The sequence below is a fragment of the Pelodiscus sinensis genome, chromosome 1, assembly GCF_049634645.1.
Source record: "Pelodiscus sinensis isolate JC-2024 chromosome 1, ASM4963464v1, whole genome shotgun sequence".
NCBI classification, from domain to species: domain Eukaryota; kingdom Metazoa; phylum Chordata; order Testudines; family Trionychidae; genus Pelodiscus; species Pelodiscus sinensis.
This window is the reverse complement of record NC_134711.1, coordinates 160,971,632-160,986,958: the sequence shown is the minus strand read 5'-3', so window position 1 is coordinate 160,986,958 and position 15,327 is coordinate 160,971,632. Positions and strand designations below refer to the sequence as shown.

General features: G+C 43.2%; 1 protein-coding gene across 1 annotated transcript in view; it reads right to left on the bottom strand.

Moving 5' to 3' along the window:
• Positions 1-11,782, bottom strand: part of CRYBG3 (crystallin beta-gamma domain containing 3) — a 121,023-nt gene extending 109,241 nt beyond the window's left edge. Inside the window, exon 1 of the mRNA XM_075908983.1 lies at positions 11,349-11,782. Coding sequence (XP_075765098.1) covers positions 11,349-11,491 — 143 coding nt within the window. The 5' untranslated portion in view covers positions 11,492-11,782. The remainder of the gene's footprint in view (positions 1-11,348) is intronic.
• Positions 11,783-15,327: the final 3,545 nt, after the last annotated feature.

Sequence of the window (15,327 nt, the reverse complement as noted above, 5' to 3'; positions counted from 1 at the left end):
ACGCACCAGAGCAAGTGCTTAACAGGAACCCAAATGCCTTTGTTCCTGACTGATTCTAAATTTAAAAGTTTTCAAAAACACAAGAAGTTAGGTCGACAAGTTCAAGTCTATAAAAACAATTTTCCAAAACCTAAAAGTTTGAGTTTAAATATTTCTCTTCAGTGTTTGTATTATAAATACTGCAGCTTATTGCTATTGTATGAAAAATGGAAAGTACAATAGTGTACACTAATCTTAATGTCCAAGGTATATGTAGTATAAAAAGTATATAAAGTATAAAGGAGAAAGAAACAGATTTTCAGCCTTCTTTCTGCTTTAATAATCTTAAATATTATTAGAAACATTGGTCAGGACTTCAAAAAAAATCTAATTTTTTAAAACGGCTGTTTTTCTTCCATTGCTAAGATGACTTTGATGAATATTTATCATGGTAAGACTGTTACTTAAAACCTGGAAGTCTTGATTGCATGCGTATTTTGGAAGCTATTTTATACTGATTCTAGTAATGAATTTGGTCATTGAGAAACAAATCTATTATTCTAACTGACAACAAAGAGTACTTTTTTTCATCGAAAAATAGCACCATTGTGAACAGTGTACAAATAACATTTTCCCTAAGAAACAGCTTACATTATGCTACTGGCTGTTAAAGGTTGGAAGCACCGAATCAATGACTACTTGCTTGATGCCCTTTCTAGCACCTTGTTGAATCAGGACTAGGGATGTAAGTGACTAGTTGACTATCTGATAAGCATAAGTTCATCGGATAGTTGAGTAGCGACTCAACTAGTCGCTTCCCCACCTTGCAAGTGGGGGGGGGGGGGAGGAGAGCAGAAGCTGGGGTAGCCAACTTAAAAGCTGATTCCTGGTTGGTGCCCAGTCCCGGGCGCCACAGATCTGTTTTTTAAATGTATTAAGAGCCAGCCAGCTGTTAATATATTTAAAAGGCTGAAGTGCAGCAAGGGTGAACCAGGCATGAGCCAGGAATCAGCTGTCTCGGCTCGCACCTGGTCCTCCCCATTGCACTTCTGCTTCTTAAATGTATTAAGAGCCAGATGGCTCTTAAAACATTTAAAAAAATCAGGAGGTGCAGTGCCTGGGACTGGGCGTGAGCCAGGAATCAGCTGATAATAAGCCAGGCCAGGGCTGTGAGCTAAGCCTGTTGCAGCTCTGCAGTTTCCTCTCCTCCTCCCCCGCTTATCGACTAACTGATGCAAATTCCATTGACTAGTCGATTAAATGCAATTTAACATCCTTAATCAGGACCTCTGTTACTAATGACAGATATAAACTATTTTTCTCCTCTGCATAATCCAGACAGTGTCATGTGATGGAGAATTTATGAACTAATTTGTAATCCTGGTGAATTCTGTGCATCATATTTTAAAATTCTGCATATTTTATTTGTCAAAACACCACAATATAATCACTTCCATTACAATTATTTTGGTAATAGATTTCAAAATACTTGTCAGCAGCTATGTCTGTATCAATAAACAAAACAATTTCCCCCAGAGTTAGAGAAACTTCTACAATCACTCAGCTTCTTTTTCTCTATTACGCTTTGGCCAGAGCCTCATTTTGGGTGTGTCACGCATGCCAGCTGGGCATATCTTGGGGAAAAAAACCTCTTCCCCTCTAGTAAGAATTGACTAAAAGACTTTTTCACACCATCCTCTTAGGGTTAACATATTTCAAATTCCCATATAGAAGACACTGATGGGGAGAAGTGGAGGAGGAGCTAGAATTGGAGGGGTCTGTGTGTACTGGGAGAAGGTATTTGGGGGTGACACCGGCGAGTGTGTGCTGAGAGAGTTATGTGGGGGTTTTGGAGGAGGCTTCCTAGGCCTCCCCAGCCAAATCACCTGCATCCTTTCCCCTCCCCAAAGAGCAGTCACAGGGCCAGACACCTACCCTTCCCTTTCCCCCCCCAGAGCACAGCCACAGACTTCGCTCAATGCAGCTTCTTCACTAGTCTGCTAGGTGGGGATGACCCACACCTGCTGAAAGTTTAAGCCATCCTTGGAACAGCTCCATTCACACCCTCCCAGCATGCCATTCCTCAGTCTCTCCTCCCAGAAAAAAAGAGGCCCCTCCCTGCAGTTCCCAGATGTTGCTCCTCTCCCCCATGGATCTCAGCTCACTGGCTCTAGCAGTTGCCACACAGGAAGAGGGCCCATCCATCTGACCAAGTTGGGCTTCCTATCTTACAAACTGCAGCCAATACCTCCCACATCACACAGTGGGCAGTCGATCCCTGGCAGGTCTGGCAGCTGCTAAAGGCAGCCAACAGATCTGCAGCACCAATTCTGCAGTAAAAAATGAAATTCAATGCAAAACATTAACTCTGGGCAAATTCTTCATTACACAGTGGTGCAGAATTCCACCTGGAATAAATTTAGGGTTTTTTGCCCGCTAAAAGAAGTTCCCTCAACACATTGTTTGGTTAAGTCTAATTTTAAGCATTCTAAACTGATGGAGCGTCCCCATTGCTGGTTTCACATGGTCACTAGGGATGTAAGCGAATAGTCGACTATCCGATAAGCAAATGCAAATGCTTATCGGATAGTTGACCCAACTAATCGCTTCCCTTCCCACTTGCTGCCTCTGTCAGAGAGAGGCAACAAGGGGATGGAGGAAGCAGGAGCCAGTTCCCCTTAGCACAGTCTCTGCAGGAGGAAGGGGAGGCAGAGGCACAGCAGGAAATGGCCTGAGTGGGGACTGCTTCAGTCCCTGCTCAAGCCGGTTCCCACTGCAAGTGCTTCTGCTTTTGAAATATATAAGAGCCCTATGGGACTTTCGTACATTTCTAAAACAGAAGTTCTGCAGGGAACAAGTAGGGACTCAAGCAGTCCCTTGCTGCTCAAGAGGCAGCAAAGGGGAGGGGACAGGAGCTGGTGCAGGGGAGAGCTGGCTTAAAAGGGGGAGGGGGATAGAGGATGTGAAGCAGCCCCTGTCCACAGGGAGCCCAGTGAGGAGCTGGCTCCCCCCACCCCCCCATCACCCCATGGACTGGGGCTGTTGCCACCAAGCAACCCGTTTGCAGTGGCCAGAGCTGGCTACTGGCAGGGGCTGCTCAGGCTAGGGTGTCAACTATCGGTTATTTTATTAGTTGAGTAGTGAAATTCCCATTGACTACTCAACTAGTTGATAGGCACTTGCGCAGTTCTCCTCTGAAATGTACAAGAGCCCCTGCTGGGCTGGGGAAGTTCCAGATATGAAATGTACAGGAGTCCCCAGCAGAGGCTCTGGTGCATTTCAAAGCAGCAACGCAGCATGGAGCTCAGGGCCAGCACTGCCTATTTGAAATGCCATGTGGAGCCTGAGTTAGCTGGGGACTCCCGAGCTGATCCTGGGTTCCACGGAAATGCCACACTGGACCCTGGGCTCATCTGGAGTCCCCAGCTGACCCTGGGCTCATGCACAGCAGCACTGCACAGCTGATCCAGGGCTCAATTGTGAAGCACTGCCCCTTTGAAATACCCTCTCTTCCCCTTCCTTTGCTGCCTCAGAGGTGGGGGGGAGGGGGAAAGAGAGAGACTAGTTGACTGACTATCCGATAAGCATTTGCTAATCGGATAGTCAACTAGGCCTTAACATCCCTAGCTCAGGCAGCAGCCCCTGGCCACCATGAACAGGGCTGACCGCTGCAAACAAGGGATGCTGGACTTAGTGTGAGCCACGACCAAGAAGTCCCAGCTCATGCTGATTGCTGCACCTCTGCATTTTAAAAGTAGTAAAAGCCGTGTCTCTTACTATATTTAAAATGCAGAGCCACAGCATGGGTGGCTCTGGAGCCGGCACAAGCCGAGACTGCTCAGTCCCCGCTGGAGTTGGCTCCTGCAGCTACCTCCGCTGCAGCTCTACAGAGGCACTTACCGACTAATTGTAAAGTCAATACAATTGTATTGACTGTACGATTAGCCAGATAATCGCATTTTAACATCCTTAATGGTCACCTCATTCTTTACTGCATACAAATAATACAACTATAAAATCATACTCTGCCGAGAGGTGGGGGAGAGAGGAGAGAAGAGGTGTGTGGAGAGAAGTGTCTTTACTAGTGGAGAGAAAGACTTCTCTGGCAGAGGTCAATGTGTTCAAAGACCCTCTAAAAGACGTCTGAATTCTATATGGGTCCAAGCCAACAAGAAGGTAGCAACTTAAAAGGAAATTATTTCTAATGAAATTTATCAAGCCTCATTCCAATTTCTGGCAGTTCAGATATAGGCAGTTGTAAGAACTACTCAAATAAACAAGCTTTATGAATACTGATTATTGCTGACTAATATACACTGGCTAACATATATATGTTATGTTGGTACTACCACCTCCAATACATATTTTAAGCATGTAAGTATACAAAATAATAGTAGATATAGTAGTTTATAGTAGGCATTAATAGTAGTTACACAGCCCCACATTAGGGATGTTACAACTCATTTTATTTGAGTAAACGTGTAACTGCTGAAAATTTCAGCGGTTACACACTGAGGGCGAGGGGACAGCTGGCTCCTTGGGAGCTTGTGTGCAAGGGGAGCCAGCTTGTGCCTACCAGGTCCTGCCTGCCCCCTTTCCCTTTTGCTGCTGCCTCTGATGCACAGAAATCTCCCCCTCCCCCCCCCCCGCCACTGTAACTGTGTACATTTACTGAAGAACCATGTAAACAGTTACATTTTCACATCTCTACACCATATTGGCCTATACTTTTGCTCTGATCCTATACACTTATGCTAAGTATCCCATAACATCTTGAATTTGCTGAAGTAAGCCTTGGCTTGAGAAGATAGGAAATTGTCAGTATGAAGACAGATGATTGTTTCTTCGTGGCAACAGTAATAGAGTTGCCCTCACAAACCTAGGGAGTGCTTTCATGCCATTTAGTACCAGGAATGCATATGTTCAGAACAATGGTAAGGGTGCATCATAACTAGAGATGTTAAATGTTGATTAATTGAATAATTGAGTAACCTCATAAATTCTTATCAGTCGACTATTCTATAGTCCCCGGGGCAGGGCCGGCAGTCAGTGTGCTCCGGCCTTATTCCCAAGAACTACTGCCGCTGTATCAGACACAGCAGCACAGGGTGCCAGGTGGGAGCCGGTCTGTGAGGCTCCCCTTGTGGACTGGCTGCCTGTTGCCCTGTGCTGCTGCCGCTTATCAGTTAATCGACTACACTTTTTACAGTACTTTTACATCCCTAATCATAACCTGAAATTCATAGGCTCAGAATGAACGATAAATGGGTATACCATAATACTACCAGGAACAAAAAAGGTAGAAAGTTAATTAAATCCAGTTGCAAAAAGACATACTATACCTATTTTGGTAAGCAAGTATGGTAGAAAGGGTGGCTTTAGTCAGGAGTTGGGAACCTTTTTAGGGTTGGGGGCCTCTGACCCACAGAAAAAAAAGTCAGTCGGGGGATGTACAGAAGTCAGAAAAAGAAAACCTATCCTCACTGACATGGCCCCTGACTGAGAAAGACACTCCTCCCGCGTTTCCCTTGCACATCAGAGCATGGGGCGAGGGGGAGGGGAGACTAGGCTAGTAAGTTGTGTGTGCTCCAGCTCCATGGGAGGGCTGGAGTGCCCTCACAGACTCCCCAATGCTGGATCCAGGCAAGCCAGGAGCCAGACACCCCACCACTGGTTTTAAGGCAAAGTTGGACAAACTTCTGTGCTACAGAAGCCAAGTATTTCTTACTGAATCAGCTGTGCACTGATTTGCATGATCAGAGATGTATCTGCAAACAGAAGGGCTAGAAAATGTGTGGAAATTAAAGAAGAGTCTAGCTGAAATGTAGCAAACTCTATTGGATTTTTCCACTTTGTGGATTTGGATTGCTCTGGGACAACAAATAGGAAGGTAACAATGAATACATAATTTCAGAAAATAGCAAATAGCTTAGCAAAACATAAATGACCATGTTCAGTAGAAGTTGAAGATGAATTGCTGTTATGCAAAGAAGTCCAACATGCCAAAGGCAATTTTTCTATAAACACACTTACACAGGCACACACTAGATGAAAGGTAATTCCCATTTCTTAGAATTTGGATTTACAAGCATAGTAGTGCCATTAAAGATGTGGCTTCACTTTTTTCCATTCATATAAAACTTTTGGCAAATTGCTAGTCTCCGTGCGTTTTTTTTCATAGGATGCCTCATCCATGTCACATCTAAAAATTACTGCATAAATTATGAACAAAAAATATGAATCAAATGAAGCACTCAGGAAATGACAAAGTGCTGATTAAGATTATTTAAAAAATGACCAGAAAATTTAAAAAGAAAATAGACTTACTGGGCTAATTAATATAGGCTCTCAAGATAGCAGAAGCATGGTTTGCATCGTCATGCTGGGCATGGGAGCAAGAAAAAGAAAGCCCAGAGAAAAAGCTGCCCCAGAGTTAAGCAGAAAAACCTACAGGACACCGGCGAGTAAAAATACTCATCCAATTTTGAAAAAGTAACCCCAAAACTTACTCAATGACTCTACAAAAATGTTGTTGCATGAGCTTTGGGAACAATGAGATCTCTATTTTTGGATACAGTCAAGTTTTCTGTATGCTTTCAAAGTTAAGGAAAACTCTCAGTACTACAGCTGGCCAGATTAATCTCTAATGTAACTCCAGAGGATATAAGCAGTAAGGATGTGAATGGTTAATCAGGAAACATCGCCCTTACTGGGTGATACTTCCCAATTACTGTTAACCAGCAGCCCTCCCCACCCGCTGCCAGAGCCCCCCCTTGCTTACCCTTGTTTAAGCAGTTAACTGGTTAACCATAACATTTAACTGGTTAACTGATTAAATGGGATTTACATCCCTATTAAGCAGTAACTAGAAACACACTAGGGATGAATTTGGTCTAGCATGCCCTATAGCTGCTTTATTTATTCCTGTTCTGAGTTGGACCTCTTCCCCTTTCTTAAATCCAGCACTAATTAAATACTCTCAAGTTCAAGATTTCTTTCAACATATTTCAAATTTGATCTGATTCCAGTTTATTTTGAAAATGATATTTGATTCAAAATTAATTAACTTGGCTTTATATGGTATTTGGGTTTATAGATTTTTCTAATACTTTATGAAAGAAGCACTCTGCAATTTACTTTATGTAGTCCATGTACTAAAAACATGCATTTAAAGCAGCCTTAGTTTTTTCCATACTTTACTCAATTACACATCTTGTATATTATGAAGAACACTGCATACAAATGGCAGAGAAACCTGTGGCATTCAATCCACCCCAGGAGTTTTAAATTTACACCATGTTAATTGATTAAGAAAGCCATCAATGGAAGCCACATACAAAAACTTCAGCATTCCAAGCACATACTCTGCAATCAAGCAAGACAAAAAACATCAAGCAAACCAAAGGGGACTCTTCATAACTTAACCAACACTTTTCACTTTCAGCAGAAGTTAGACTTGACCCTCAGGTTACAACACAAAGAACTGTACACCCAGGCCAAAAATCATTATACAAAAATATATCAGTGTTGACTATCTACTTGACAAAAAGCACTTGATTGCATGAACTGAAATCATGGTTCAAATACCAACTTCCCAGACTTCCAACCCTGCAGTCAGAGGAGGTCTATCATTGAATTGAGTCTACAAAGCTCATTTTTTAACTCCCAAATCATTGAACTGAGCTCTCCCCACCATGACAGGCATATATACCTGAAAGAATCTAAATTAGGATATTTCTGTTCCCCATTGAAGGATCATGTTCTTAAGGGGCTGCGAGCACTGTTGTAAAGCAATGACAAAAAGAAGCTTGATTAAACGTCATTTGGTTGCTTTTTCACATTTCAAGTTGGTTCCTCTTCCCTCTACATTAATCTCTCCTGGAAGATAACACTGCATTTCCCCTGCAGCCAGAAAGATGCTTTTCAGTCTAGTATTGATATTTATTTTTGCCAGGGTTACAAGCTCATGTAACGTTAATGAAAGGCAAGTGGGGCCATGCCTACTTGGAGTATTCAATATAGTGACGCATCAAATATTGAATATTTAGTAGTGACACTGAAGAACCTCTTTAATTACTGTGCATACAGAGGAACTTTAAGATAACCCACTGAAGACAGTCATGCAGATTGCATTTTTCATTGGAGAAGATCTTCTCTAGCCCAATCCCAGCAAGCTGGAAAAGCAGGAATTCTGAGGTAACTTTAAAATTCACAACTTTTACAGGAAAAAAAAAATCACGTCAATAGCTACCTGTTCATTGGATTGAGCAATATTTTCTCTGTCTATATCAATGCACACCAATATCATTCCTGAAACACCAAATGTAAAACACACATACATTTGACACTGGTCAGCTTTAACAACAGCCTATACATCTTTCAATAAGAAAACTACATACTTTTGCTTTCTCCTTTTTCAGTCTCTGGAAGACAATAGTCAGAAATCAAACTAAGTGGAGGTCTCAGTGCTTACTTCATTTAGTAAACTCTCCTTACAATTAATGTAACACATTAACAATCTGCTTACTACTGTAAATACTTCTATTTCTAGTAGCCTTAGTCCCATTTATATAGGGCTGGCTCATCCAGTAGTTCCTCAAAAACTCCAAAGCAATTCAAATCCTTTTCTGTGACATCCATCCATCTGTTATTGGGTCTTCCAACCATTCTTTTACTTTCTGCTTCTTACACCATGAGATTTATATATTCTTCTGAATCTTGTTTTCCACTTACCCAAACCAACTAAGTTTGGACTCCTCCTGCTTTTCTATAATGAGTACCACTTTCACACTTCCCCAATTCATTCATTCTGAACATGGCCTATCTTTGTAACTCCAAGCAATCACCTTAACATTATTTCCCCGGTATTCACGATCTTCCTGTCTCTTCCTTATTATCCTGCATTCTGAGCCATACAAAAGCATACGTCTAATTACAATCGTGTAGATCTTACTTTTCAGTTTGACAGGCACTCTCCTAAGTCAGATCACTCACTTTTCCCCATTTAGTCTATGCCTTTCCTGTACAGGCAGTCCCCGACTTACGCGGATCCGACTTATGGCGGATCCGCACTTACGAACGGGGCTTTTCTCGCCACCCGTGTCCTCCGGGGCGAGAAAAGCTTCTCCCGGTCTCCCTGGTCTGCTGGGGGGGGTCCAGCAAAGCTTTGCTGGACCCCCCCAGCAGACCAGGGACACCCGAGCAAAGCCGCCCAGGCTAGTGCCCCCCCCCAGCAGACCAGGCTTTTCTTACCTACCCCTGGGGTAGAGCAGCTGGGGGCTGCCGGGTTGGTCCCGCAGCGCCGCTCCGGACCAACCCAGCAGCACCCCAGCTGCTCTGCCCCTGGAGTCCTGATTCAGCCGCTGCTGGTCAGTTTCAGCAGCGGCTGAATCAGGACGCCTGGGGCAAAGCAGCTGGGGTGCTGCTGGGTTGCTCCAGTAGAGCAGAGGAGCCGTGCTACTGGAGCAACCCAGCAGCACCCCAGCTGCTCTGCCCCAGGCGTCCCCAAGTCAGCCGCTGCTGAAACTAACCAGCGGCTGACTACAGGAAGCCCCAGGCAGAGTTGCTCTGCCCCAGGCTTCCTGGAATCAGCCGCTGATCAGTTTCAGCAGCAGCTGACTTGGGGACCCCTGGGTTTCTTAAGTTGAATCTGTATGTAAGTCAGAACTGGCATCCAGATTCAGCCGCGGTTGAAACTGATCAGTTTCAGCAACGGCTGGCGCCAGTTCCGACTTACATACAGATTCAACTTAAGAACAAACCTACAGTCCCTATCTTGTACGTACCCGGGGACTGCCTGTACTTATAAGTTGATCACTTAGTTATGATGTACCATAACTGACTGAACTGTACCATTGAACGTTGGTATTTGGACTGTTGTACTTTTGGTGTTTAAGATTACTGTAAGTCACATATTTCATATTAACATTTGATTACACTATCAATATTTGTAGTGCAGTACCATCTGATTCATAACACAAAGAGGAATCTATATTGTGAAAACTTTAAAAAAGCCCTCAAGACCTATACTGTATATTCCTTTCGGTTTTCAAGGAACAGGTTATAACTGTGTGGAATAAAAATTATAAAAAAAAACCCAGAGATATTGTCAGAAACAATTCTATTTTTGCAATATAAAGAAAATTTGAACAGGATTTGTCTGGTTTAACTGAGTAACCCCAAAACCAAGTATTTACATGAATTTTAAGCAATTCTGATGAAGTTTATTTTCACTAAGAGGGGAAAAAACAGGTTGATCAGATACAACATTTATAATGAAACAGGAAGGGCCAGAAGCAAAACTCTAGATCCAGCCACCACCTGAACATCAGGGCAGTTCTGGTCCCAGTCGAAAGCTGGCTGCTTAGGCAGATCTCAGAAATGATAAAAATTGTGCATAATGTCTCAGATCTAGTTCTCACCAAAGACATTTCTAAAACCAACACTTGTTTAAAAAGCCACACTGTTGTCCTGAACATCAAGTGTGTTTCCCTTCCTCGATTCATTCTTGTAAATAAATCTGGGAGGAGAGAAACACTTGAGACTGACTAGGCAGATACATTTAGGTCTTCACTTTAAGGACACTGTTCTGTCTGACAAGGAATGAATTTGCAACTCCCACATTGCTTTATTCCCCAGTAAGGCACTTAAAAGTGGCTTTGTTTCTTCCTGCACTAATTTGTCCAAGTGTTGTATTACCATAGAACATAGTACAATAAGCTGATGGAAACTACCACACTCAGTTCTCTCTGAATCACAGTCGTCAATCCTTACTCATGTGGACTGCAATTTACTCAACTTATACTGATTTCAAAGTGATTTTTAAAAGCATCCTACTGTTTTATGGAGGCTTTCAGAAAGGCGAAGTTCACAGTGCCTTGCTCAGTGAAACTGCCACAGTCTGAAACCCTGCCTCATAAGGACACTCTTGACATTACCTGCTCTTTGAAAGGTTGAAGATCAAAGAGGGAGGGGTCCCCATAACTTTTCTCTCAACCCCAGCTGGACTTAAACTTCACAATACACACACCCTTCTCCAACCGGCTCGGAACAAACAACAACAGCCTTCCCTCCTTTGCCGTGTTGTAATATCTGGACGCTCCCCAGCTGCCCTTGGCGACTGGCACGTAGCCACTGACTTCTACTTCTCAACCTGTTCCAAGAGTTTGGCTGGCAACTGTTTCCCATTACAGTGCGCAGCGCTGGGGAGAGCCAGAACAGAAAGTGAATTCAATGAGGCTCGGAAGGTAGGATAGAATGGGGATCTGCAGCTTGTTTCTCCAGTCCCGATCAGGAAGGAGACGAAAAACGCAGTCAATAAAGCCAGGCAGGAAAGTTCCCCCCACTCCCTGGCGCTACTGCGCGCCTACCTGTGCGTGGCCGACTCCTGGGGGTGAGCCTCGTGCCCTTCCCCCGGCTCCTCCTTGGTCCGGGGAGGGCTCTTGGTGAAGAACCTGGAGAAGCTGGTGTGCCAGGAGGGGCCGCTTCTCCTCCGGCTGCCCCAGCCAGACATCTCCGGCAGAGTGAGAAGGGGAAGCGGCGTCGATGGCTCGGGGCAGGACGGAAACCCTTCGCCGCCTCCCAGCAGCGCAGCCCCCGCGCACCGCCGCTGCTGCCCGCTCACTAGTCCCTACTCCATAACTGCAGCGGGGACGCGGCGCAAGGAAAGAGCCCAGGCAGCGCCACTGAGCGACCCGGTTCCCCCTCTTCTCCGAGGCACAAGAGCGGCTGCCCGGCTCCCGGCCGCCCTCAAGGCGGAGCTGCGACTGCCTGCGGGGGCACGCCCTCTCCCCCCATCCCATCAGCAGCCCGGGGCCGCCACAGCTCCGCCCCTTTCTCCTCCTCCTCCCGGGCACGGCTTTATGGGACGCTTCCTCTCCCGCCCCTGCCGGCTCCTTAGTCAGGAAACTTGGGGAGTTTGGAGACTCTGTATATGCTGAAATATGTAGTATACGCACTGCTCCTTACACTCACCAATAACGCGTTTTAGTCTTTCAAACGGTGCACACCAGTCGGGTCTACACCGACCATTTAATTTGCAGTTGGAAGGCCAGTCAGCTACCTTCCCCCAGAAATTACTGGAGGTTTAAAGAAGCCCCAATGTTAAGCCTTCTCCATAAAGGGTCTTGCTGCTTTTAAACCGAGTCAGCCCAACACAGAGGAAGAAGCAACAGCATCACTTTGAGAATGACTTCTTTTTTGCCAGCTGCTGGAAGATTGCTAACATTTTTACTACAAAATTTAAGAGATACCCCATATGGATAGTGATAGAAATGTAGCGGTGTTAGTCTGGTGTAGCTGAAACAAAAAACAGGACTATGTAGCACTTTAAAGACTAACAAGATGGTTTATTAGGTGATGAGCTTCTGTTCTGCAATTTGATTTGTTCTTTTCATATGTGTTCATTTTTTTAATTGTATCCTTTGGCATATATGGTTGTGACAATTTTCTTCCACTATTTGATCTGAGGAAGTGGGTCTGGCCCACGAAAGCTCATCACCTAATAAACCATCTTGTTAGTCTTTAAAGTGCTACATAGTCCTGTTTTTTGTTTCACCCATATGGATAGGCCTTGTGGTCTTAAGGCAATTCTTGATTTAGGGCAGAGGATTGCTTTTGCATTTGGAATAAAAGTAATTAAGATTCTGAAGGAAAATTTGGAAAGCAACAGTTTATAAAGAGCAATTAAATGAAACTGCATGGGTAGGTTGCAGTCCTGGCAGATGCCACGAAGTCCACCCCCAGCTTTGTAACCACAGAATAATCATCACATTCAGACAAAATTGTAATAACAGATTATTTCCATGTACTCTCTAGTTTTTCTTGCAAACTCCCATACCACAGTCCTCCCCCATCTCTATCCTCTTTGAATTGTAGTAATTGAAAAGCACACAATAATAATCCATATTTATAAAGTACACAGTAGCGTCACAGGCGTGAATAATCATCAATTAATCCTACCATGAAATAATTAAGTATGAAACAATAAGTAGTTTGTACACAGTGACACAGACAGATAATGTAGCTGCATACAGAATCTGTTAACCTTACCAGTGAATTGGCAGGGGAGTCTCTGCAGTGAAACACAACAGATTATCAGTTCTCTAATGGACCAGGTACTAGGGATGTGAAGGACTAGTCAACTATCTGATAAACAAATGCTTATCAAATAGTTGAGAGGATAGTCGACTAATAACTTCCCCCCCCATCCCTTGCTGCCTCTATCAGATAGAGGCAGAGAGGAGGATGAGGGGAGAGAAGATGGGGAGTACTTCAAAGTGGCAGCACCGCACAGAACCTGGGATCAGCTGCGTCGGGCTCCTTGCGGCATTTCAAAATCCCCAGCTGACCCCGGGTTTCAGCACTTTCCCTTTTAAAGAGTAGCAACAGCCCTTCAGCTGTTGCTACACTTCAAAGGTAGAATTGTAATAGAGATGTAGCTGTGTTAGTCTGGTCTTGCTGAAACAAAAGACAGGACTATGCAGCACTTTAAAGATTAAGGCACCCTATCGACTAACAGAAGAGTCAATGCAAAAAATGCATCAACTATTCGATTAGTCAGTTACCCAACACTTAAACATTCTTACTAGGTACAAAGAGCCAAACAATCTGAAACTCTAGTTTTCCCTCTAACAACTTTTCGCACTCAAAAAGGAGTGTTCCTTTGGCACCTTAGAGACTATCCAAAATATATAGACTCAAGAACTTTCGTGGGCAAAACCCATTCATTTTAGAGTTCAGTGGTTTTTTTCTTTTCTTTCTTCATTGTTCCAAAGAGCAAAAACAACATAAACATAGATCATATGGAATGACAGTTCTGGTTTGGGGGCACACAGACTAGCATTCTATTCATAATGTAAACTACATTTATCCAAAGCTAGGCTGCATTTTGCAGTTGTAATACATTTATTATCTTGTCAGGTGCCCAGGAGTCTCTGACCAGCAGGTGCCTTCTCAAGAAATAAATTAGGCACAAAAATAAAATAAGTCGCAGGCATGTATGGCTATAGCAAGCCAGTTTTTACCATCCATATCTTCCCATGTAGGGAAAAGTACACTCTTGTGCCCTGGGATACATATTTACCCTGTGGCAAGTGGCAGAACATATTAACACAGCTGTCAACATTAAAGGCATTACTAACACATGGAAGACAAGCAGATGGAGGAACATTGTCATCTTCCTCAAATTACAATAGTATCTATGGACAGTATGAGATAATACAATATTGTCCTAAGTAGCAAAAAAAAAATAAAAAATCATTAAAACATTTTCAGCATGAACAACAGAAGAGTATACTATACAGGCCCAGTCTCTTCTCAGATGTTCAGATTTAGTTTATTAGGTCATCCTGGTAAATTTTTGCTAGGATCACTACATCAAATGAGAGAGAAAGTTTTATCCACTCCACAATCTGTTATTTTCTGCTGCCATTCAAATTATAACAGCTTGGACACGGGAAAAACTTCCTCCCTCTTTGCTTTTTCAATGTGAACAGATGGTGATATTTTAACTGATTGTGCTTTCAGAATTTTCCTCCTTTTACAGGTCCTTCAAAATGTTTTAGTAAACTGTTTTGCTTAGTTTGACAGAAAGGAGGAACGAAATTCTTTAATGTACTGATTTATGATTCTTAAAGCTGCATTAGATTTTGATATACTAGTGTGATAATTATACAAAATATAGGCCCTAGCATTTTCTTTGTAAATAGTATAGCAACTAGACAGTACCAAAATGTCTTTCCATAAGAGTATTTCTTTTGGACTAATACATTAGGAATTGGTTTATAGTTTTAATCATAGTCATCCTAAATGTCTGTACAGTGTAGGGATTTTTCTTTCATTTAAATGTCTGACATACTTTATTCCCATACAAAACAACAACAAAAAGCCCCTCTGCTTTTAATTTCCTAATCTGAGAAATATATTGCTCAATACATTTAGGATGAACGTTGCCAGCCATACTTTTCGATTCGTTTTGATTCAGATAATGCACACATAGGTAAAAGCATCACAAATCTGAAATTTATTTTATAAGTGAGTGGTCCACAAGACACCTCTTATTTGTCCTCCCTGCAACACAGTGCATAACAACAAGATTTCTAATATGTTATGAAATCAGCAGCGTGAAAACAATCTTATGTACAGTAATTCCTCATTTAACACTATAGATATGTTTTGGAAAATGATCGTGTTAAGTGAAAATGTGTTATGCAGGGTCAATTTTCCCACTGACAGTAATGGAAAAGGTGGGGGTTGCGTTTCAAGTGGTGGTGTCTGTTGGGACCGGGACATAAGGTTGGGGAAGACAGGGGACTGGGTTACAGCAGGGAGGGGAGATGTTTGGCTCTG